Source organism: Camarhynchus parvulus, chromosome 1A, assembly GCF_901933205.1.
Source record: "Camarhynchus parvulus chromosome 1A, STF_HiC, whole genome shotgun sequence".
In the NCBI taxonomy this organism is placed as follows: domain Eukaryota; kingdom Metazoa; phylum Chordata; class Aves; order Passeriformes; family Thraupidae; genus Camarhynchus; species Camarhynchus parvulus.
In genome coordinates, this window is record NC_044586.1 from 3,300,276 (window position 1) to 3,325,656 (window position 25,381).

General features: G+C 39.3%; 1 protein-coding gene across 1 annotated transcript in view; it reads right to left on the bottom strand.

Moving 5' to 3' along the window:
- Positions 1 to 25,381, bottom strand: part of DERA (deoxyribose-phosphate aldolase) — a 46,994-nt gene that overhangs the window by 10,822 nt on the left and 10,791 nt on the right. The window contains exons 4-6 of the mRNA XM_030961061.1: positions 25,224 to 25,319; positions 23,533 to 23,667; positions 16,681 to 16,809 (exon numbers count right to left, since the gene is read on the bottom strand). Of these exons, the coding sequence (XP_030816921.1) occupies positions 16,681 to 16,809; positions 23,533 to 23,667; positions 25,224 to 25,319 (360 nt within the window). The remainder of the gene's footprint in view (positions 1 to 16,680; positions 16,810 to 23,532; positions 23,668 to 25,223; positions 25,320 to 25,381) is intronic.

The window sequence follows — 25,381 nt, forward strand, 5'->3', positions numbered from 1 at the left end:
AAACTTTCATTAAACAACAGCTGCCCTTGTATATGGTCCTCTAATCAATTTGGTCAAACAGAATGACTTCTAATCAGCTGTTGATAAAAATAGAAGATGAAATTTTAATTCTAATAGATTAACCACAAACTCAAGATAGTCTTCAAAATCCATCTAGTTCTATTCTCCAGTGGATTTAACGACTATTCAGCAACTCATTACTAAATAGAACAAGATGAACATTTTCCAGTTCATTAAAGAAATGTACTATGTATTTTTGCATTGTCCTCATGATTCGTTACAGGGAGTCTTAATTACAAGATAATGGATAATGGTTATTAAATGCAGACTCCAGTAATGAAGCTCTATTCATTTGCGAGCCTCAGAGACTGCAAAGAGGGGAAAATAAAATTACTAGCTTCAAAAGATTAACGGATCAAATTATTATTCAATTTTGAAAATCTCATTCAGACTTCATAGAAACAAGAAGAGATTAAAAACTAGTATTAGTACAAAAGTTGTGCATTTATATATTTATTTCTAAATAATATCTTAAGGCTATTATGAGAATAATCAGCTTTAGATGTGATTATTAGACAAACATACAGCCAATTAAGTAGCATCCTCTAACAATGAAAACAATACATTTTTATTTGCTGAACAAATTCTTTTTGTGGCACAAGAGCTTGCTAGCAGGAACTGCAGGCAGCCTTTTGCACAAGACAGAGGACCCACACTAGCACAGAGAGCCACAATGGAAGGTGCTGTTAATGTTTGGATTTCAGCAATGAAAAGAGGCATTTAAAAAATCAAAGGCTGACATAAAAGGCACCTCATTAGGCAAACTTTATGCCAAACTTGTGATAATAAAGGTGATTCAACCAGTCTATTTCTTATTCAAGTTTCCAAAAACTTGAATAAGAAATAGTTTAAGGAATTTAAACAAGTTTAAGGAATTAAGTTCAGAAGGAGTTTCACCTGGAATTTTAGGTGATGATTTAGAAACTTGAGTTTTATCACCCATCTTCTCATCTTCCTGTGAATGGATACACTCAAAAAAAATCAAGGCTAAGGCTAAAATACACACTGAGTGGCTTTCCCCTTCCTTAGAGTAGATTACATGATTCAATGAAGCATTAAATCCAAGATTTCTCAAAATCAGTTATTCGGGGTGGATTTCTAGGCCCGGTGAGCCTGCAAAAGACCACACTTTGTACTTTTATTTTCCAATGTGAAGCCACAAGAGTACATTTCCTTTCAGGGCAGCAAGTCTTCTGAGACTCACTGAACCAGGGAGATGGGATGAGCTCAGCTGGGTAGAACATGGTGCAGCAACACCAAGGTTGTGGGCTCAACACAAGGAGACCACTCACTTCAGAGAAAGTCCACTATATTTTCTCTGTTCTAGATACATAGCCCCGTTTATGAATGCTCTGGTCTCCCAAAAGCTCAGCAAGGCTTCCAAAACTGGCTTGCCCTATGGCTATCCTGTACATCTACAGAGATTTCCAGCCCACTGAAGCAGAGCATGAGAAGTGGAGAATCTTATTCAGATGACAGCATCCAGGAAACACACTCTGATTCCATAATTAAGCAATAAGGAATAATAAGCAGCATAGCAATTGTGGAGTAATCACAACCTTTTGGTTGTGAAGTGTTTCAAATGCCCTTGGGGAATGATTATCTCCTGATACCTACAGACTCTATGTTGCTGCCTTAGTCTTAATAAAGAACAAAGATGTGGCTGGCAGTTTGAAACAATAGTTTAGAGAGAGATGCTTGCAGAGGGACAATTATGCCCTGCTACTCTGTAAGTATTTGCAACGAGCACAAATACATCTTCATTGGTGCAACTGAGTTATAACAATATGCAGTGGCCCAGGGAGAACACATATCCTTCCAAGACTTCCAGGACTGGTGGCAAAAAGTGGCATTCTGCTCAGAGGACCTGCAAACCCACCTGCTGCTTCTGCTGACAAGGCAGCAATGACAAAATAGTACCCTATCAAATGTGCATGAAGCCCCATTAGCAAGTCATCTTTCTATTTTATGAGCACCCAAACTAAGGGTCTCCAGATTCACACACAAATTAGCCTTGCTAGGGGTGACCAGGTTAACAACCCTCTGAAAATAAGAGGCAGGGCAAGATATAAAAGGCTAATGTAGCAGCTAATTCTTGTCAGTTGAGTCATCCTTAATTGTCCCACTTACATGTCCTCATCCTTAATTGTCCCACTTACCTGTCTTAATCCTGCTCCAGCAGAGAGATAAAATACATTCCCCCTTAGCTTAACTTTGCCATGCAGGAGAAGAGAATACAAAGCTGTGACAACTCACTCTAGCAGTAGCTCAGCAGGTAGCTTTAGCTCCGTGACACGGGGCTACACTGCCAGGCCACTTGGTTTGGTGCCAATGCATCTTTTCACATGCCTGTGCCTCAGCTGCCATTGAAAAATGCTGGTTTATAACTTGGTCTGTTGAGAACTGGCCATTTTTTGCAACTCTTTTTGAAAAAGTGCCTGCACAGAGGGGAAAAAAAGTAAAAATCACATCACAGGGGTCCATGTTTAGTGTCTGTTTACAAGGAGGACAACTTTCTGAAAACCCATCCCAGCTTGGTTTCTAAGACTCAGAATGGATGCTCCCTTTGTTGAACAGCACCTCCAGTAACAGGGGCTCTGCAGGCCAAACGATGCCCTCAGGAACACTTACACATGCACACAAAGGGACAAATTATCAAGTCCATACTTGTGCAAAATTCCCTGCAGATGATGTCTGAAAGATTTCAGCCTTGCTGAATTATGCATGGCTTGCTAATGCACTGTTGCAGCCTCCACCACAGGTCTCTACAGAATACTATTATTAATTAGTATTAGTTTCTTGTGTGCTCATTTAAAATGCTTCTTTAGAAGGTTCAGCAGGAAGAGCCATACCACCTTCTGTTGCTCAGCTGCACAGCACAGGCACTTGCTATTTTTAGAGCATTCCTTCCAATCCAATCCAACCCAATCCAATCCAATCCAATCCCTGTGTGGCATGGAGCAAGAGGAGATAAATAATTGACACATGCTACAGGTACAGAGGACAGCTGGAATCCCTGTCACTGGTGGCTCCTGGCTTGCATCCACACTGAAACCCAGAAGGAAACATGCTCCCAGTCACCTCCCTGCATTGCCATGCAGCAACAGGGCTGGGAGATGCCAGGGTGCAGGAGTTCAGGCAATTGTGAGCTGCTGGAACAGCCATTCCTCTTCCTCTCCAAAGAGGAAGCAGCAGGAGTGACTTGTTATGGGACAACAAGGAAGTTTAAGGAATTCTGTATTGTTACCTGCTTGTTAAATCTCATGTTTATTTACCAGGATCCCATTTTTCTTCTTTAAAAAGGTTTGCCACATACTGCACTCAGTATATGACCTACATTAACCTTATTTCTTTTTGCAGATGGCACTACTGGAGCTGCTGAAGCAGTGTGCCTAATGACACATGACAAGCCAAAGGCAGAAAAAGAAATAAATCAAGGAATCCCAACAACTGATCCTAACCTTACTATCACTGGGAAAAACCAGACCTTTCTCTCAGCTTACTCACTTGCAGTGCTGATTTCCCCTACAAGCTGTTCTGTGGGGTATTTTTTGCCACACTCCTGATTTTGAGCAAGACTCAAAATACACAAAATACAAGAGACATCAGTAGAAACCTCCCTCTCTAGCACAGTGCACCCAGGGCAGGAGGCAGTGCTGGTACCACGGCTCTGGCCCCAAATTCCCAAATCCATCCACTCCTCCAGCAGTTACTGATAAAGAAACCTAAAGCTTGGCCTCTCCTTTCAGACCGAATGCAAGCACGCTCAGCACTGAGCCACATGCTCTGGCTAGGACAAGTGAAAAAACAAAATGCTGTGGGAGAAACTTGATTTGAAAATCTCCCCCTTTAAGCTTCCTTTACCAACACTGAAATTCATTGCATCACTTCCTTGTTCACACTTAAATTAACCTAAACAATGATAAACTAGCTGAAACTGTGATATAATTAAAACAGCACTGGTCTAGGTCAGGCTTTTTCCCTCTTGGCAGTCTTGGTTTTGGATCAATACATCTCAGCCTCTCAAAATGTTGTCCTGTACATGACATATTACAGACTGAGGCTAAACCCCTGATATATCTACCAGTAATAGCACTGCAATTTGGAAGAAAATAATAAATATGCATGATGGCTTAGAATCACAGCACTACGTGGCATATTGCATTCCATGTTTTAGCAACCACGTTTAGCTTTGTGCTTTTTAACGTTGATAACAACTTTGAAACAAATATGTTAACGTTAAAGCTCAGGTACATTTACGTATTGTCTATTAGCTTGTAACAAAATTACTCAAATTGAAGAAATAGCTGTTTAAAATCAATTTGGAAATACTCCACACTGAATAAAGCAAGTAGAAAATCAGTCTACTTTATCAAGAAGGCGCTATGAATGTAAAAGATTTTAAAAAACCCACCATCCATAATGCAGCCAAAATCATGACACTTCAATGTCATTTTGAGTGTTTTTCCAACACTTGATGTTAAAAGCAGTTTAAGATTCTGTTCCTACGCTAACCCAGAGAAAGGCAGGATTGATTTTTGAGATTTAAAAGTCCATGTCTTAATGCTGCAGTCAGAATCCATCCAGCCTGCAGCCTCTTTGTCATGCAGAGGGCAAACAGCAGCACCAGCCCCTCTTCCCCACGTCCCCTACAACCAAAGGCAGCTGGCACAGCTGAAGGCTCCAGTACCAGGGGGATTTCCAGGATCAAAGGTCTTCTCCTTGAGAATTGGAAGGGTCAATGTTTTGGCTTCTGGCTTTGCCTGAAAACCAAAAAAATATAAGGAACCAGATCTCACCAGACTCATCTGTGACCTGTTTGTTTCCACCGGGGCTTTTACAAATCAGGCAGAACAGATTTCTTGAGGGCTTGCATAGGGGGATGAATATTCCACTTTGGTGACCACTGGATAACCAGGAAAATGTGAGGCACTTTTAGCTTATTTTTTATGACATTTGAACACCTTCAACACCAACAAGTTGCAAACACGTAGATTTTATCATGGACTTCCTGGATTCTCCTGGTGCAACAAATATCCTAAGGGCCTAAAAACACCCTGGATGGCCTTACCTACACATCACAATGCTTGTTTTTAAAGGGCATCAATTTTACTTAAAGCTGCCACTTTCCAAGAAATTTTGCCCCTCAGAGTGTTTCCTTTTTCCTTCTCCACCTTGATAATTTGGCATGCAGCAAAACTGCAAAAGCCCACATGTGTAGGCTGCAGAGTAGATGAGAACTTCCAGATGCTTTCACTACTATCAGTAGGGTTGTTCTGCAATGCTTCCAACTCTTCAGGCTGCCTGAATACCAAAAAACCTGCCAGCTCCCTTCAACGAAAGAAACAACCAAAACCCCTGACTGTGCAGCCGCACTCCAAGCAGGAGGCACCTCTCTGCTGGTGGCCAGAGAAAGACACTTCTGGTTTTTTAAGAAATCCTTTTTTTCCTCCCATTGCATTATTAACAATGCTTACACGGCAAAACTAACAATTTTATTTCAAAGGGATTCTTTATGAAGGTGTGTTGCTGATAAATTCAGTCAGACTTTTCTGGCATAAGCTTATACTGAGCACTACTTGAATGAAGGAAATAAAAAAGACCAGTAAGCACCATCACAAAAAGGGAGCAACTCATAAAATGGTATTTAATATGCCAGGGGATGGTTTTTTCACCTCCCTTTGTCAACAGCCTGTGTGCTGATCTTACCACACACTGCAATTATGGTGAGCATCTCAAATCAAAAGCATCAGCAACCTGATTAAACAACTGCATGGGTGTTAGTTAAAAAAAAATATTGAAATTGATAGAGAAATGCTGATTTCACCTGTGGCAAAACAAAGATGATATTTCAATGGCAAAGCAAAGATGATATTCCAGTCTTCAAATCTACATTTTGTATGTAGGTTTTACATTTTAAAAACCTGTACTAAATATACATGATCATTTTGAACTTTGGCATTCCACTCTTTTTACTGAAATACTATGAATCAAAGAAATTGAATATCAAACTCTCTTTGTGCTAGATGTATATATATCCTCATAGGTATTTAGTGGCAAGTTATTAAGTGTCACTATTCATTGAGAGCACATTTTATATCTTTCTTACAGGGGAAAAAAATAAAATAAAACAAACCCATCTATATAAAATTTGCAGCAATATTTCAGAGCCTCACTCTGGTATCAATGTGTCCTGGATTGTAAGATAAGTGTGTATTCCATTTGCCATCTGTCAGAGGTGGGGCAGTTATCTTCTATTCATTGGGCAGTTTTCTTTATCTCTTCTACAACCAATCCTGCCTCTAGGAGATCTCTTCTGTTCGTGGGCCATTAATTATTAATCATCTTCTGTCCATGGCCAGTGAGTGTCCCTGCAGGGCTGATCCAATTCCAGCATCCCATGGGGAGATGCTCCGCCCAGGGGAGGAGCCAAGCATTCCTACCTGGATCCAGTCTGAGCCTGGAACAGCACAGCAGCCTTTGCCCCCTGCATTGCCAGAGGAGCAGCTTTCTGCTGCCCTGCATTGCCAGAGGGAGCCCAGGCCCATCTGCAGCAGCCCTGGAGCTGCAGAGGAAAACTCCCCCCTTGTGCAGGATCCCTGCTCCAGCAGCAGCACAGCTGGCACTGCAGGAGGGCTGAGCCCCCATGGGATGGGGCTGTGCCACCCCCTGACACACAGGGGGCAGGGCCTGCTCTCACTCTGGCAGTGCTTTGTTTTGTTTGTACTATTGCATTTGTATTTTCAGTTTACCTAGTAAAGAACTGTTATTCCTATTCCCATATATTTGCCTGAGAGCCTTTTAATTTTGAAATTATTATAATTCAGAGAGAGGGGGATTCTCATTTTCCATTTCAGGGGAAGTTCCTGCCTTCAAACACCTGTCTTTTCAAACCAAGACACAAGGACTTCTTCACTCAGATGCTCAGAAACAGAGGTGGTCAAGCAGAACATCCCCTGTGCTGTGCTGTGCTGAGTTGTCACGTGCCAAACTGCAGAGGCAGGGACGGCGTCAGCGTCACAACCACCCCACCTGCACCTTTCCTTCAGGCATAAACAGCAAAAAAACCCAGGAGGAATTCTGTGTTCAGCATTTCCCAACATCAAATCACACACAAAGGTGTCTGATAAGTATTTACACTGGAAGATGCTGTTCTGGGGTGAAGTACAGCAGTGTTACATATCCCTTATCTATGAACTAAGCACTGTATTCACTTCCATGAGGGCTTTAAGGCCCCCAGACATTAGCCCAAAGCAAAACTACATTGTCTCCATTTAATTACCTATCTTTTCATACTTACTGTGATCCAAATGACTGAGTTAAACAAAATGGTTGCTAGTAACAGGAGACCATTGATAACCAGCAAGCTGAGGTGGGTGTACGTGCACAGAGTTCAAAAGAAAATGATGCTGCTGCTTGCTGTTTACTTCTCCAGCATGAATTTATAAAGTGAATTAGCAAGAATTAAAAGGATTAAAGTCCCAGGAACCGATGAAGTCAAAGAGAAATAGAAAATGGATTCACTCCTAAAAAGATAAAATTATTTAACAACTTATTAAAACAGTTCATCACTGTAATTAAAATCCAAGTGCCTAGAAAAAAGTGCCACAAGAAAGGTAATTATTTATGAGGAGACTTTAAAAAGCCATTCACAGTGAATTTGGGAGAGAATCAGCCTGAAAGAGTTGGTAGTAAAAGGAAATTGTTTGTTTATTCATAAAACTTATTTTGGTCTAGCCTACCACTAAGAATCCCTGACATCTGCTCAATGGCAGCTGTAAGTAACATTAGGAACACTCAGCCAATTTATATCTTTCCTTTTTATTAAAAAGTAAACAGGTCTTTTTAAATTATTCACTAGTAAATTAACATAAAAATCAGTGCTGTAGCTAACCACATTTTGTGGAAAGGCATCTACAAGCTTTGCCTGATCGTGATGATCTCAATCTTTCTACATTTCACTGACTACTTTACTCTTTATGTGATGTCCCACCTAATTTCAAGCAAATGAAAACGTAAAAAACTTACAAGCCATACAGGAGTCACTGCCATGAATAATACAAAATGCATCACTGATACCTCAAAAGCCATATTAGTTGCCTCCTTCTGACTTTAAATGGTACTGTTCTTATCTTTGCTTTGCCTTCTGCTGAACAAAGATTCCCCTCAAATAATCTCAGATCTCTCCTGCTTCTTTCATGAACAAGGCATTCATTAAACAGAAAGCAGCAACAAAATACAGTGGTGTTACTGATTAATAATTATTTGTTCTTATCTGCAGCACTTTTATACTTAGATGACAAAGTGCTCTGCATGTTCCCATGTTTCACCCCAAAACTAAGTTCTTAAGACAGTAAAAAAGGCACAGGAACACTCTAAATCTAAAAGCTTCTCTTTACCTCTCACTAACTTTTTTTTTTCACTCAATCTCTTCAACATTTTAGAAGAAAAATATATTACTTTCTTGTTAAGTTTCTCTCCAGCTTCAGTTCTTACTTCATAATAGAAGCAAGTGCCTGCAAATGAACTCACCAAGACATTGTTGAAGGGCATGGAGCAGCTCTGCTTATTTTACTAGGATATTTTTGTTTTACTTCTAGGGAAAAAAACCAAACATTTCTGCAGTGCTCTCTGGAGACACTGAGTTTAAAGCTGAGCTGTAATTCTAACCCAGGCACTGGAAATGGCATTACAATAGCACAGGGTCCACCCAGCTGAAGCTCCTGGAGGATTCTGCCTTGAAGCTACAACTGGCGAGCTGCTGAGAAGCTGGATGTGCTGAGATCCAGAGCAGCTGCAAACACAGTGCCTGATTACAACATAAACCCAATTAGTTAGCTACCAACATCATGTCTATGGTGTCAGGGTAGCAGAGAACCAGCTGAGAAATGCCACCCCTCCTCTTCCTGGGGACTGGGATTCCCAAGAAACACAGCATCCCTCTCCATCATGCCTCAATGAGCTGCTTCCACAGCCTGGGGTCAGCTCTGTTCCAAAGCTCCATTTATGAGGAAGCCTTTGTGCTTTGTGAGTTCTCCACAAATTCACTTTCCAGGACTAGTGGGAAGGAGGCTTTTGAAGATACATGACTCACAATTTTGTATTCCAAAATTGAAGTTCAGGGCGATGCATGGGATGTGGAGCATCATGCCTTGTTTCCTTTTTGGTCCATCACAGATGAATTAACAGTGACAAACTACAAAATTTCACTCCTGAGATGTTTGGGATAGGCTGGCAAATTGGGCATTGGACTGGCAGCATGACTGCAAAGGTGATGGAAAGGAGATGTGATACTCAAGAAGAGCTCTGGTATCACCAAGGAGGAATCTTTTCTACATCTTAGATTTAGAACTCAACTTTAGGAATCAGCTGCACTTGTACACTGCAGAGAAATCACTTTATAGCCCAAATAGCTAGCAGGAAAGAAACATCAAAGGTACAAAAGGCAATCAGATGTCAGATCCCTGTTGACTTGCCATGAAAACTATGGCCTTTGCTGTCAATTCAGTCTTTGAAAAATTCTCTCAGAAGGGCTACTACAGACACCTCTGGGAAAGCCATTGTCTTTAGTAAATATAAAGTACAGGCAGAAATCTTAAATTGTCTCATCTGAGAGATGCTGAATTTTAAAACAACAATTTCTGAAAAGGAATTGGAAAAAAGAAAAAAAACCACCACGAACAAAACCAAATCAGGAACATTTCCCAGGGGATGAAATTCCCAAGTATAGTGTCAAAGAAGAGAATATATTCCATTTTTTTCCATTTTTCACAATCTGAGCTGTAACCAGAGGAACACAGGCTGGGAGACAGACTCCAAGTAACCCAGGTACCTGCCAAGGAAATTCAAGTTCCTTGTGTAACTCATCAAAAACACTGCAAGTAACCACAGGGGCAAGCTGGAAGAGTCTGTTCCCAAACACCACTGAAATGAGCATATTCTACAATAAATGCATTTGCATTTGACCAGTCCTATGTAGCTAAGTGAGGAATGTGTTCATGCACCCCAGCAGTCAGCTGGGTGTTCAGTGTTTCCCTGCACTTCATGATGTGCTTTTAAAAAACATTTTTAAAACACTTTTTGTTAAAAATACAGCATCAGCACCATTAGGACATGATTTGTTAAAGGCTCGTGGATGTCTTTATATTGATAGCAGTGTGTTTTAACATACAGCTTTAACATGCCCTCCTTATGGGAAACTTCTTGGTTTTGTGCCACTTTTATGGCTCAAGTGTTTTTTCACTTCTGTTTGTGCTCATCTCTTGTTACGTCTCTTTGCTTTTCCCTGTGTCCTTATGATTAAATGTTATATTCAAGTGAGTATCCATAGTTTTTTAAAATAACCTAATGATGTTCAAGAGCACATATTCCTGATGTATTTTTCCACTCAACACATTTCTCTTCACAAGTCTAAATCCACACTGCTGCTGCCATGAGCATATGTGTTCAAATTAGACAGGAACAACCACTAAACCTTGATACCTTAAAAGCAACAACAACAACAAAAAAATCCAGAACCTACTACTCCAAAATCATGCTTCGTGTATTTCCACATCTATATTAGGTTTCTGTTAAGGAACTGGATTTTCTAACTAGCGCTCCTACATGCAAGCTCTTTTAATATTTCATAAGCCAATTTTATATAATTGATAGGTACAGTAAATTAAATATTTATTTCTATTTTTCACTGGTTTAGTAGAATTTAACACCTGCTACTGACAGAATAAAAAAACCTAACGTGAAATATCAAAGAAATAAATAGTACCCAGTACATCTATTGATTTTACATAATATTTCCATGTTTTAAAATTACATTCTCTCAAACCATTACCTTCAATAGTGGAGCTTCACAGATGCAAAGTTTTTTGCCAGAAAGCCCTGTTATTTTGCTGGCATGTTTGACTGGAACTATTCACTGTGCAACAATTTCTGAGTCTGAGGTGATATGAAACTTCAGAAGTTTTAGCTCGAATCCTAAAAAGTTATTTAACATAGAAACAAGGTTTCATTCATGGGGAAAATTAACCCAACAGGAGTGCTTTCTCACCTCTCTGCATCAGTTGCTATAAATTGAAAGTATACCATTTAGATATTCCTTAATTAACATGTTTTGGAAAGATCTTGAATATCAGCAAAGGTAAAGCGCTATGCAGGCACTGAGGATAATTTGTTAATAGAAAGTTGACCCCTCTCAACAGTGTGTTACTCTGTCTGTAGCTGCTATTTCACAGCCAAAGGGTGGAGGATAAAAAACAGCCCCTTTCCTAAAGGTCAGGAAGCAGAAATCAGCATCCAAACCCTTGTCCTGAGAGAGAAGGACAAGCCTGGGGTTTCTGAGGAGAAACAGAACAAGCTCACAGGGAAAAACACAGAACTCTCCCCTTTGGAAAGACATTTTGGGCAGAGTGCAGTGAGAGCAGCAGGAGGACGGGCTTGTCCCTGCTGCTCCTGTGTGCTGCAGGGCACAAAGCATCACTTGAGAGCTCTGGTGGCTCCCACCACCACTGTCACTCCCAGGGCTGGCTGTACCAGGAAATCACAGCCAGCAGCTCCCACCAGAAAGTTTCCAGTCCTTCTCTTGCTCCACTTCCCAATTTGAATCGTGACCAAGAGTGTTCCATCTTCATGCACAGGCACAAAAATTTCTACCTTCTAACATTTCTGTTTATATCTTAATTTACTAAGCCTCACAGAGGTTCTATAAAATGTGCAAATGTTCATTTTACACACAGAAAACCAGAGAGGCAAGTAGATTTGTCAAAAGTGATGCTGCAAGTCATTCTGCAACCTCAAGCCCATCTTCTGGCTTCCTGAGTTGGTGTTCTGGTGAGAAGTGCTTGGAAATAGCATTGTTTCTATTTGTAAGGGGAGATGGTGGAGGGACAAAGTCAGGTGGTGGTGTGGGTAACACAAAATCAAACAAACAAGTACAGAGCTGACAAGTCTTACACTGTTTTACACTGGTATTTCTTCTTGGATTTCATTGGAGGGTATCTGTTCTTATTTTCTGATTACAGGAGAATACTATTAATCGAACAGACCTTGCACAAAATTAGCAGAGTTGCCAGGCATCCTGCTCTGACAAATATGAATGGCCCCAAATAAAGATCTCCCCTCAGATATGGCTGTGTAGGCAGGCACATTACAGCTCAGTAAGCACATAAATAAATGCATAACAAAATGTGCCATTGCATGCACGTCTGGGTTTTTAACAAACTGCAAACAAATGAGGCTTCACTGTATGCACTCTAACTCTGTTCTCACTTCACAGACTCTTTGCATCTTTATTTTTCCCCCAATATCTTTGTTTCTCTCAAGTGTTACTTCTGTCCTCTACTTACCCATGCAGGGTTCTGTTGACTCAACTGGAAAGACTTTTCATGAGAGCCTGCCCTAGCCTGTCTCAACCACTTTCCATCATTCCTTCACTTCTGATTCCCTCCACACACATTCCTGAGTTCCAGACAGATTTTTAAGTCTCATTTCACATTCCTTCAAGGTCTGCTTTACTCAAGCCCCACGATTTTTTTTTTCCTTTTTTTGCTACTAGTCTTTGTATGGCCTCTCATCAGCAATTCAAACCTGAGGATATTGTGATTACATTGTTGGAACTTTTCAACTCCAAGCTTATCTATCACGCCTATATTATTTCTAGTGATTAGCTGCAGTATCACTGTTAAGCTTGTAGGCAATTACCTCATTTAAGGCAGCATCCTTGTAGTGCCTCACTGAACATGCTGTTATCAGCATTTTCATACTGCTGGCTTTTTTATTTCTCCCCATTCTGTACCAGAACAAATGAAGTCACTTGTTTCTCTTCCAACCTCTTTGAGGCTGATTGTATTTAAAGATACTCCATCTTTTGATCTTACACTTAATTCAAAAACTTTGTAGCCCATGATATCATTCAAAACTTTGAGACAGACTGCCACGCTGCATCTTGGTTTTCCACAGTGCGTTTTGAGCTTGTTCTTTGCACCAAACTTCCAGTGATGTTAACCAGAGCACAACAATGATGTTGTGATGTGGAAGATGCAGAACAACCACAGAGTATGCAGAATGCTGCAGCAGACAGGGAAGTGATCAACTCCCACTATAATTCCAGTATAATTAATAATTAATTAAATATAAGCAATAATCACTGTCCTGATAAGCTCATTAAGCACCCAACTACAACAACCTCTACACTCAGATAATGGCCAAGAAAGCCTCAGTCACCAGTCAGTGCCAAATATGCTTCTCACACACTCCCAAGAGTAAGGATCTCCTGACCTGCCCCCAGCCCCACAATGGACCTCCAGCCCAGAACTGAACATCATCTTCCACCCTGGAGAGCATTCAGAAACAGATCATAGCCATAGAAAGGAGCTATTTCTGATTTCTGATGGATGTTTTACAGGTAGAGTGTGCCCTTTACAGACACACCATAAACCCAACACAGTTGTATTTTAGACAAGTAAAGCAAGACACAAAGTGAAATTTTGTTTACATGTTACCAAGGCTCCTCCCTTGACTTTGCCTTTAATTTGCAAATGCTCTGAGCTCTAAAAACTGACTTAGTATTAAATTACAGCTGAAGTTGTAGACACATAATTAAATCAACACATAATACAACTCACGTGCTACTGAGGGGGGATCCTTGATTTTTGTGTTGAGCATCAGACTTAAAGCCAGAAACTCACAACTGATCTCAGTTTGACTTTTGCTTTGTCTGTTATTATCTTTGTCCCGTATTTCACTTTTTTGTTTTAATTACTTTACTCTCTGTCCCCAAAGCACAGTCAAAAATGCAGTCAATTTTCTTGAGAAACTCATGTACTCAAATCAACACCAGGACTTGAAGAAGCACCAGAGATGGCAGTGGAGGCCATAAACCCAAAATTCCTATTCAGTGCCAGGGGTTTGTCTCAGGCAGCTTTCCACAATCGAGGTGCTCCCTTGGCAGTGGGACAGAGGCACTGCTGTGCAGAGCTCGCTGCCACGCTGCCCTCCTCAGCGCTGCACAGGTTATTCTTGCCAGGTGAGTCACTGGCCTTACACGCATGTCAGCCTCCTTCACTCAGAAACAGCTTCTTAAATATTCCAGAAGAATTTATGGGTGTCAGTCAAGTTGGTAAAGGCATGGTTCAAAGAATTTAAGACACCTGTGGGCCTGCTCCCATTCTGATGTCTTTCCCCTCGTGGACCTTATTAGAGAAGAAAAAGTAGCCACGGAGAATTATTTCAGAGGCAACAGGAGTCAGGAGCCACCAGCTTACATAGAGGAAAATTATATATAATATACTAGCTTTTATAAAATTAAATATTTTTATATTTATATTTAGTTGTTTATTTATTTACTTATTTATTTTATATTTTTATATTTATATATAACTTTAATTATAATATATTAATAGTATTTATACTATATAGTTAAATGATATCTTATTATATATTCTTATAGATATTATATATTATATTATATATAGTGTATCATATAATATATATTTACATATAGTATACAAAATATATTTTATAATGTATAATATGTTTAATATATAGTATGTGATATATGATAATAATAATGAAAATTACTATATATTATTAGATATTGTTACTATAATATTAATGATTAATATTACTATAAGTATTGTGTATTATATATTATTTATATTTTATAATTTATTATATAAATTATATTATATTTTATATATTATACCCCTGGTGGCTTTGTGCTTCAGGACCCTGGTGAATGTGTGCATGCTCAGCAAGGCACTGCAAACCTCTGTAACCCCAGGATTTTGTGCTCCCCACATGCCAGGCTGGCATCACGGACAGTCAAGCAAGAACAGTTTGAGGACTGCACATCCCCAATTGACCTGATACAACTGCATGCAAAGCAAGGCTGTGAACCAGATTACTGAGGCTGTGACCATTTTAAAAAACCCTAAAACACTGCCAACCAATCAAAAACCCCACAGGTAACTAGTTAACCCTTTTCTGGAAAAATATTTAACTGGAATTCTTTGAAAACTCAACTCACAATGATGCATGAGAAGCACTTCTAACAGCCCAGCTGAAGGAACTTTATTTTGCTGTAAAGGAAAGGACGAACTGGTCAGAGGCAGCAAAAACTTCTAAAGCCACTTCTTCAGTTGAATCCACTATACTATGGATTCACTTTCTCCCCAAAATGATACAAAGATACAAATAAAACAAAATTCAACTGGAATTTGAGGCTCTCAGCAGTTCTGACAAGTTGGAGTCTGAAAGCCTGGTCCTCAATGGATGTATGTAGAGTGCAAATAAATTCTTATTTTTATGCGTACCCACAAAGAAAGAGCAAAAGACTGAAATAAGGAAATTACTGGATATATTCAGATGGATAAGTATCTTGTAAAATGAATAACTAGGCAAGGAAAATCATTAACAATAGAGCCATCTGCTGTATTTCAAAAAAACTACACCAGCAAAATTCTGAAAATGGTAAAATGCTTTACAAGCTGAATTTCTCACTACTCAGTGGTACAAAAAGTGATCACAATGATTAGTGCATCAGTTTAAATAAGAGGAAATGTGTATTTCTTACACCTCTTCTAATTAAAAGCAGTATTTAGTGGCATAATACTGATCCTCTGTGTCTAATGATGCTAATAGGCATTGTAGCTGGGCTTGTGAGAAGCCTGAAATGCTCTCCATTCCACTTGAATCAAAGAAGCACAGAATTGTGTATGGTAACAGTGAGGTCAGCAGCAAGCTGAATATTTGTTTAAATACTGACAAGACACTTGATTACATTTTTCTTGCTTTAATGTAAGAATTTCAAGTCTGAAGGAAAAAAGGGAGGAAAAAATTAACATAAAAATGAGGGGAAGTTTAGAAGACAGACTAACCCAAGTGGTTCTCAGTATATCTACACTTCTAGAAATAAACTTGAGGAGCCCACTTGCAAGCACAGTGGGAAAAGCAAGTGCCTGGGAGCCAATTCCCAACTTTGCATCTCCAACATAAAAACACAGAACTATAATCTGGTTCAGCTAGGAAAGGTTGTACCAAAGCTGCAGAGAGAGAATGCACTGCTGAAAATCTGGCATCAAATGGGTGCTCAGCTAAGAAAACTGTAACACCTACCAAGTATGCACAGCCCCTGGGAGCTCTGTCCTGTTCCGGAAGGTTGGTTTCCTGAGCTGCCCTCTCAGAGGTGGTTAGAAGTGATCACAAACCAAAACTGAGAGCTTTTGGCATGAATCTTCACTGGGGAGTTCCCCTTACATTTAAAACAAGCTTGTGAGCCACCTAGCCACATCCTAACTGTAGGTCACCACAGCTGCCTCCAGAAGTGTGCCTGCCCCACATGCCTTTATTAAATACTCTGATCAGATCAGATGTTTGACAATGAATTCTACTTGTTTCTACAACCCTTGCCATTCAGCAGTTTCTTACTTAACATTTCAGGCAGTTTTTTGTAGGTTACACAAAACAAGTGACACTTCATTACTCCACCTGCAGCTTCAAGTAATTGCTACACAAATTTTTTCCACCATTGACAAAACCAAACTTCCACGACCGGAATTTTTTTAAGCCTCATAAATAATATAGCAAAGACATTCTTAGCTTAAAAGGAGAACCAAGGGTATTTACCTGCCATCATAGCTATCATACTGGCTTTGTAGACATTGGCAAGGGAGCCCAGTTCACCTGTGGCCAAGATTGTTTTCATGTGAGCTTCTCCACAGGCTGCACGGCACAGACGGATCTCCTCGTACAGACCTGGCGATGAAAGCATGTGGAAATGATCAAAGTTGCCTGAGAGATATTTTCAAGTATGGCTGTAATTTCCACTTCTGGATTAATTTCCAATCTTATAATTAGTCGTAGCACTCAGGAACTTAAGTTTTGTAAGTTCAATAAATTACATGACTGGAGGTAATTAACAACGCCGAGCAGTTTCAGACTTTACTTAATAGCTATTAATGTCTGCTCTCTCAAAATACAAATGTACCAAATGCCCATGAATACATCAGCAGTAAAAAAATGCTGTGGTGGTAAAGATTGATCTTAAACCAGCTTTCCCAGCAATAAATATGGTAGTACATTGAATCAGTACTCAGAATAGCTGTGTTTTCCTCTGCACCTGGCCAGTGAAATTCTCCCTTTTACCCTTCCTGGTAAAATTCAGCAGTGCTCCCACAAAAGTTTACACAGAGGGAGACTAGAAAAGCCAGAAACTAAGGAAGCACTGCTGTCAGAAGTTGGCTGCTTGGGATGTTTAAGATTGCTCCTGTGCAGGGAGAAAAGCAGCTTTTACAATACACAGTCACCACTTCTGGATTTTGAATTTAAAAAAAACTAAGATGCAAAAGGAACAAACAGGATGCTTTGCAAGAGGGTCCTTTTGACAAATTGTCAATCTTCAAACACATAATCAAAAAGTTCTTTGACAGAAGGCTAAAATACAGCTTTAAATAGGTCTTGCTAAAACAGTCCAGGCTAGAAAGACTTTTGTTTTTTTCAGCAATACTAGACTTTTCCCCTCAGCCCTTAAGTGAGACCTGGAAGCGTGGGGCAGGGTTTGGCAGCTGTGGCAGGGCCCTCATCCCACTGATGCCATGGGCACACCAGGGTGTCCAGAGCTGGAATTGCTGGGCTGGCCTTCTGAGACACGCTGCACACATTAGCAGACAACTGGCTGATGCACTTAGCAAGTCCCTTTATAGACACCAGGCTTCACCTTGTTTCTCACTGTGTACCAAAGGTGTGAATTAATCAGAACTAGCATGCAGTCTAACATGTTTTATTGATCAATTGGTGATGCTCCAGAAACCTACATCAAATCGAGGCTCCAAAAGGAAACACAAAGGACCTGTGCTATTTTTTATTTTTTTGTGCATTTAATAATCCTACTCATGTTAGATCCAAATGAAATCTCTTTTTGTGGATCAACTCTTTTCCTGAAGCTTTTGAAAACCCAGAGAAAGCAGCTTTCTTCTTCTTCTAGCTTCGGTAACAAGAGGAAAAAGTTTTCCCTACCTTCGAGATACGCCACCAGAAATGTCAAAACAAAATCAACAAAATGTACGTTTAGGTTGGATTCCATGAAAAGAAATTCCATCCTCACAGCTGTTGTTCCCTGGCACTGCAGCTCCAGCAGCCTCCCTTGCAGTTGGAAGGTGCTTTTACATGCAATTAGCGTCAGGCTGGTTCGAGCAGCCTCGCTGCCTGCCAGCACTCATCATCCCACGGCCAGGAACACTCAGGATCCTCAATCACCCGTGTCTGGCAGCTTAGCTGGGGTGGAGGAAAAGCGGGCACACTTCAGTGGGACAGGTGTGTAGGTAAGAAATGCTGCTCTTTATTCAGAGAACAATTACTGCAGACGACAGCTGAGGTTCACGGGGCATTTTCAAGCCTGCAGTACAAGTATAGATTGAAATGCAACTACATTTGAGCCAAAGCATGACAGTCCCAGTGCAAGGTGGGACTGCTTTGATACAGAACAAGTGTAAAAGCTCCGGCTCCTTTCAAAAATAAAAGGAGAAGTTTCAGTACTCAGTCAGATTTAAATCAAGGCACAAATAATGGGATTATCCTGAAAATCTTGGGCAAACGTCTAAATGTCTAGTCGGTCACACTTCAAAATGTACTCAGTGTTTCAAGGAGTGCTGGGCTTCCTGTGGGATAGTCTGTGCTGCCAAAAAGTCCAGCACTTAAGGACTCAGTTGCATCAGGCTGAACAGCAGCAGGATCAAAGCTGGGTGCTACAAATGCAGGAATATCTGTGAGCTGTGCAGAGCACCAGCGACTGCCACAGCACACACTGCATCTCTGGTTAGCAGCAGTGGCACAAAGATTTTGGCCAAAAAACTCTGTCACAGGAAACCCTGCAGGCATATTTTCAACTAATGAGCTAAGAACCCCATGGAGAGGTTGCAAGAGAATTTATTTTTGACTCCTAAAAACAAGGAAAAAGCAAAAGCTCTCAAACAAATGGCCAGAACTCTCCAGCATATTAACCAATATTATCCTTTCTAAAAGCAGACTAAATCTTAAGCCAGGAAAGAAAAAAAAAAAAAAGCAAAAAAGCAAAAAAGCTACTAAAACCAATAAATCAACAAAAAAAACCCCAAAGCAAGCCAAGCTGTATAGAATATACCTGGAGGCAGCTGCTCACAAATACAGTGTGCAGGAGCTCTACTGACCCAGCTGTTCAAATGGATGTGACAAAAGAACTCTTCTACTTTGCATCAATTGAGATACCTGACAGTTTTCATGAACTTCAGATCTGCTTTTACTAGATGCATTTATTGAAGTCAGAAAAAATCCTATTTTGTAGGGGGAAAAAAATGCTTTTGTAGCTGTGGTTTTAATTCCACTGTTATAAAACACAAGAGTTGTAAGTGTCCTTGTCATTTTCGTAACACTGTGAACATTTAGTACATTATATTGAATTTTAGCAGCTATTAAATACAGCAGAGAACATGTTTCTTCCCTGTACATTTCCCAAGCAAACATCCTTGATAATTTCTGCTGGCTGTAATCTGCACTAGGTTGTCTAGATGGTCTGTTACTTTGGTGTAATACAATACTCCTAAAAATCACAAAATAAAGGAGATAATCCAGATCTCCTAAAAGGAGAAAAAACCACACCTAATTTTTTAATGGAATAGCTCTTCAAAAATGTGGTAATAAAATCACTTTTCTTTTAAAAAATTCAATTTTTTTGGTGTTTTTTTCTAGTCAGTGACAACGCATAGAAATTGAGATGAGAAGATGTTTTGATTTCCGTTAGCCCAAAAGATCAAGGTGATTGTGATGGGCTGGAAACTGGAAAATGAGCTGGAGCCCCTGGTGTCTGGCATGTTAATGGCAGGTTTGTTAACAAAATGACAAGCACGAGGCTATCAGCACAACACAACCGCCTCACATATGTGCAACTCCAGGGATTCACGTTCTGGAGACAGAGCTGGGCTTCAGGAGCCCGAGCTGCTGCTGCTGCCAGCACCAGACAGACACTGTGCAGTGTCACTGTCATATTTTCTGGAAAAATCCCTCCTCCAGGATTTCTTCTCCTGGGAAGCTGAAAAGCCTCAGAGAAAAAGGAAAACAATATTTATCTCATTTGCTTCTCCTGTGTTTTGCAGCTTTGGAATGTGCTTGGAGATTTTTTTTTATCCAACAGGTGAATTGTTTTTATTTAATGACCAATCACCATCGAGCTGTGTCAGACTCGGAGGAGAGAGTCAGGAGTTTTTAATCAGTATCTTGTTAAACCTTCTGTAAGTATTCTTTCTCTATTCTTTAGTATAGTTTTAGTATAGCATAATATAATATATAATATAATATATTATATATACATATTACAGTATAAAATATATAGTATAAAATATATAGTATAAAATATATAGTATAAAATATATAGTATATGGTATAATAAATGTAATGTAATGTAATATAGTAATAAACTAGCCTTCTAAGAACATGGAGCCAGATTCTCAATTCCTCCTTCGTCCTGGGAACCCAGCAAATACCACAGTGCAGCAGGGCAGTCTGCCCATCTACAAATGGTAAATCCAGCTACAACCCTCCTGAACAACGTGGGGAGGCTTCTCCAAGGCTCTGGAGCAGGGACTGTGTTCTGCCTGTGCTGTTTATGAAGTATGTAGCACAAAAAAAGGTCCCAGTCCCTGATCAAAGCCTCTAAACCCACACCTAAAAAATCAGCAGCAGTGAAAAGCACTTTTCATAATGGGGTTATACCATGGATGCAGTCTTGCTCGAATTTCTCAGAGTATAACTGGAATTTTTTTCCCTTTTTTTACAGGAAAATTCAACTACCACAGAGCAAATGATGGGTTAACAATGCTCCTGCAGCCACTGACAGTGTAGCATGTCCAGGTGTTTGCTAGCAGCTGTGGAATTAGCACTGACATTACTGCACCCCACACAACTTCAGGAGTTCAGCAAATGCTGATGACAGGGGGAAAAAATGAATAATAAATAGATCCAGTCTATTTCAACAATTTGTTGGTCAACTTGATCAGTCCTTACATAAAAACTCCACATTCTGTGTCTAAAGGAAGTGTCCAAATTGGTAATTTATGTTTAATCCATACTTTGTCAAGTAATACAAGACAAAAGCTGAGTAAACTACTTTAAAGTAGTATTGCTTTAAAAGCTAAAAACTTATAAAAGGTATGTAAATTCATAAACTTGTATTTCATTTCATGTTATTTTCTGATGTAATTTAGCTGTCCAATAAAGCTGCTTTCACACTCAGCATTATTTAAAAGATCTTAACAATTACTTCACAAAGATCTGGAAAATGCATTCTGAGTGTCATAAAGAGCTCCAGCAATATTCAAGAATTTCTTTAAAATAACTTGACATAATTGGACATACACTAAAATATTTAATAACCAAACAAGCCTTTGAAGCAAATCACAAAGCAACACTATTCTATTGTGGTGACCCCAATTATTGCACAGGCTAGAAGAAAAGCTAGAAATGAACTAAAAAGCACTCCACCACATAGATTTTTTTCAATAACTTCTGAGGTTGTGAAGGCTGTCAGCATAAGAAAATACCCATTGAAGCATATTATTATTATTGTTATTTTTGTTATTATTATAATGGCTACTACTATTAGCATAAGTTATAATATAATTGCAAGGCAGCTTTAGTTGATGAAGTGCCTAAAACACAGGCACAGGTACTGCACTACTTAATTTTATGTAATATAGGGATTTAGCCTAAAAATTCTTTTTTGTCTCTTCTTCTAGATTCCTTATAAGTATTTTATATATTATTCTAAATTATTCCTAATCACACAGGTAACATACCTATTGAAAGCTAAACAGGAAGACAGAACACTAGATTTTCACCAAAATATACAGATCACCTAATGAAATACCTTTATTTCTATATAGGAAAGTTAAATATTGTAATTTTTCACCTTATGGCACAAGTAAATGCTGTTCCTGAACTAGCTTTCTTTCAAGATCATGTATTCACGTGTCACAAACAGATTCAGATTCATGAATAAACTTAGGAAATCATTTGGAAATAAATTGAATTCTGCCATTGGTGAAAAAATATATTATTTATATTTATATTTAATAATATATTTATATAGTACATAGATATATTAATATATTTGTATATATTTATATACTATATTATATAAATACTGCATCATCATTTATACTATATATAAAATATACAGTAATATATATTTAATATATATTTATATGTGTATATATATATAAATATATATTAAAAAATATATAAAATAAGGATGGCTTTCAACCTTGTCAAGACTTCGGCTCTGGATAAAAGAATATTCATACCAAATTAAAAGCCATCTCTAATTTACTTATTTAGTAATGTGACAGCTTTATAGCACATCTATCATTGCTGTGTCTGTGTACTCCTCCCTTGTAATTTGTGACCACAAAGAGTAATTCATATCCCATTCATTTCAGTCATGATCCAAACTCTCTCTCTGAATCCAAGCCCTGTATTTCTCCTCTGAGTTCTCCTTCACATTAAAAAAATATATTAATCCTTAAATAATTAAGACCTAAAGTATGGAGATTTCAAATACTACAAAAGAGGCCAAGATATTACAGCAAGGAAACCAGTCCTGAAGACACAGATGCAGAAACATGTGGGGGTTTTGGGTTCAGTTCTAACTGTTAATTGCAAGAAGTCCAGAAAACATGATCTATTACTGTGATTTCTGTTATTTCCTTAAATAAAGTCAGGTACCAGGCCTTCATTATAAAGTCTGCCAAGCACATAGGATATTCTGGCACTGCATTATACAGCTAAATGGAAAATTCATTCCAAGACAATGATGTGTCTACCTTCACATGGAGATTAGTTATAGGAGCACTGTCAGCACTTAAGGCAAACCATTCACAGTACATTAAGGATGCAATTAGAGCAAAAACCATCTTCAGCATTATTGTTCCAACTAATTAGTAGTAGTCTACAGATGCCAGAACATCAATAATAATATGAACAGTCAATTTGTTCCCTCAACTTTCAGCAAAAAGAAAACAACTAGAATACGTGTTTTCGTCAAGAAATGAAACATGTATATTTTAAAAGGTATCATCTACATTAGCAGCCCCTTGGGCTTTCTAACAAAACTCTTCCAATAATTAGGCCTTTACTTGCTATTTTTTAAATGCTGTACATAAAATCCTCTAAGGCACAGAGGGAATAGATGGGAATTTTCAAACCACAAAGTCATTCTGCCGGCCCAGCCTGCCACAACTTCCAACAGCATCCCTCTCAAAAAATGCAACCCTTTGTCATAAATTCTATTAAATAGTTTTTATTTAGCTCAGAGCCCCAGATTACTCTGAGGGGAAAGATCAAATACTTCAAGGATTGATGGAGAGGTTTGGGGAAGAGACAAAGACAGACCCTGCATGTGCTTATAGCAAGGTTTAGGCTCCTTGCCAAAGGAACTTTTTTTTTACTTACCTTCCCACTGGCCAGTCAGCACCAGACTCCTGCTAATGACAATGTCAATCTCTCGGGCCCCATATTCCACTGCCAGCTTTATTTCAGCCAGTTTGGTCTCCAGAGGAGTTTGTCCAGATGGAAACCCAGCAGCCACTAGCATGAAAGGGGTGCAAGTAGAAGGAAGAAATGTTTAATGAATGTGTTAAGAGTTTTAGAAATCGACCATAAAATTGAAAATACCAGTAATACACCAAAAAGTTTGAACATTATTCTTTTTGTTTAATACTTGCCACGATTAAAAAAAATTACAGGCACCTCATCCTACTCTCTCTTCATCCACAAGAAACATTGGCTCTACCCTCAAAAACCAATGTCCAGCAAGGTAAGTGCATCTTGTGAAAAGATCTTTCACATGCCTCGATGTTTTCCAGAACAGCCTAGATAAAAGCACAATACCTATTGCTTCCAGCAGACTGAGCAAACAAGGAGCTCAGATATGAAGCAATATATACATTTTTAATTTTCTCCAATTCTTTTAAGTAGTATCGTGATTAAATCATAATAATGCATTTAATGGTTAAATCACAATATAGCAAAAATTGCTTTCGATGAGTTCTATTTGAGATTATGTTTATGATGGTTAAGTACAAAACTCGAAGGTAACTTTGGAAATGGAAAAACTAATGGCTCTGTCAGAGATTGTCTTTCTCTCTGACATATAAATGCATTTAGTAAGTATTTTTCCCCTACACAATGAAACAAGAACAAAAAACTCACATGTATCTTAGCATTTAACACCTGATCTAACTTCAAAGTCAGACCCTGCTTTGAGCAGGGGGTTGGACCAGATCATATCCAGGGCTGCCTTCCAACCTGAGTAATTCTTTGATTGTACTTCTTGCTTCCTGTAAATTCAGGACTTGTCCCTTACGTATGATGACTGGAGAAGAGCTGACCCTTTTAGATTTTGGATGTCCTGAACCTGCTCAGCAGGCAACAACCCCTTGCTCTGCTCACAGCTTCCCTGAAGTCAGCCTGCAGGATGTGCTGCTTTTGGCTGGGATAGTTATCCCCACTGTAGCTGGGCTGGTTTGGATTTGTGCAGGAAACAGCCTTGGCTCTCCAGGGATGGTTTGGTAAGTGCAGAGTAGTGCCAGCACAGAGTCAAGGCCTTTTCTTGGTGAGTGGGCCGGGAGTGCACAAAAAGACAGCTCTTATCTGAAACCACAAATTTTCTCACTTTTACTCTTCCAATTCTCTTTTCCCCTCCATCCTGGAAGAGGCTGCATGAGCGGGTGTGTGGCACACAGTTGCTGACCTTGACACAGGACTGCACTTAAAAGCCAAACATGATAGGGAAAATGAACCTTTATTAGAACTCACATCAGCATCATCATCATCATCTACTTAGTGAATACTGATACTTGTCCAGCACTCTATCTCAATTTCTTCTATCCAGGTGAGAAAAACACTGATATATTTTAAAGGCCTCTTTGAAAAGCTTCTAGCAAAAAGATTTGGCATTCCTGATAAGCTTGAAGTTGGAAGACAACAAAAGATTATACCAGAAGAAAATCCTCCTTCCTTTCCTTCCACCTGTTACCTTTTCACCTTACTCCCTGACACAAAAGCAAGTCCAAACTTCTGGATTTCTCTATCTATTTCATAACATCAAATTATTTAATGGGATATTTTTGAATGAACCTTACCTGAAGCCACTGGTATGTTACAACCAGCAGCTTTGAGGGTGTTCACAGCATCAGAGACTCTTGCAGGATACACACAAACTGCTGCAGCAGTGATACCTGCAAAAGCAAACCCCACAGTTCCCTTTTGCATACAGAGAATTCCACCTTCTCCATGAGCA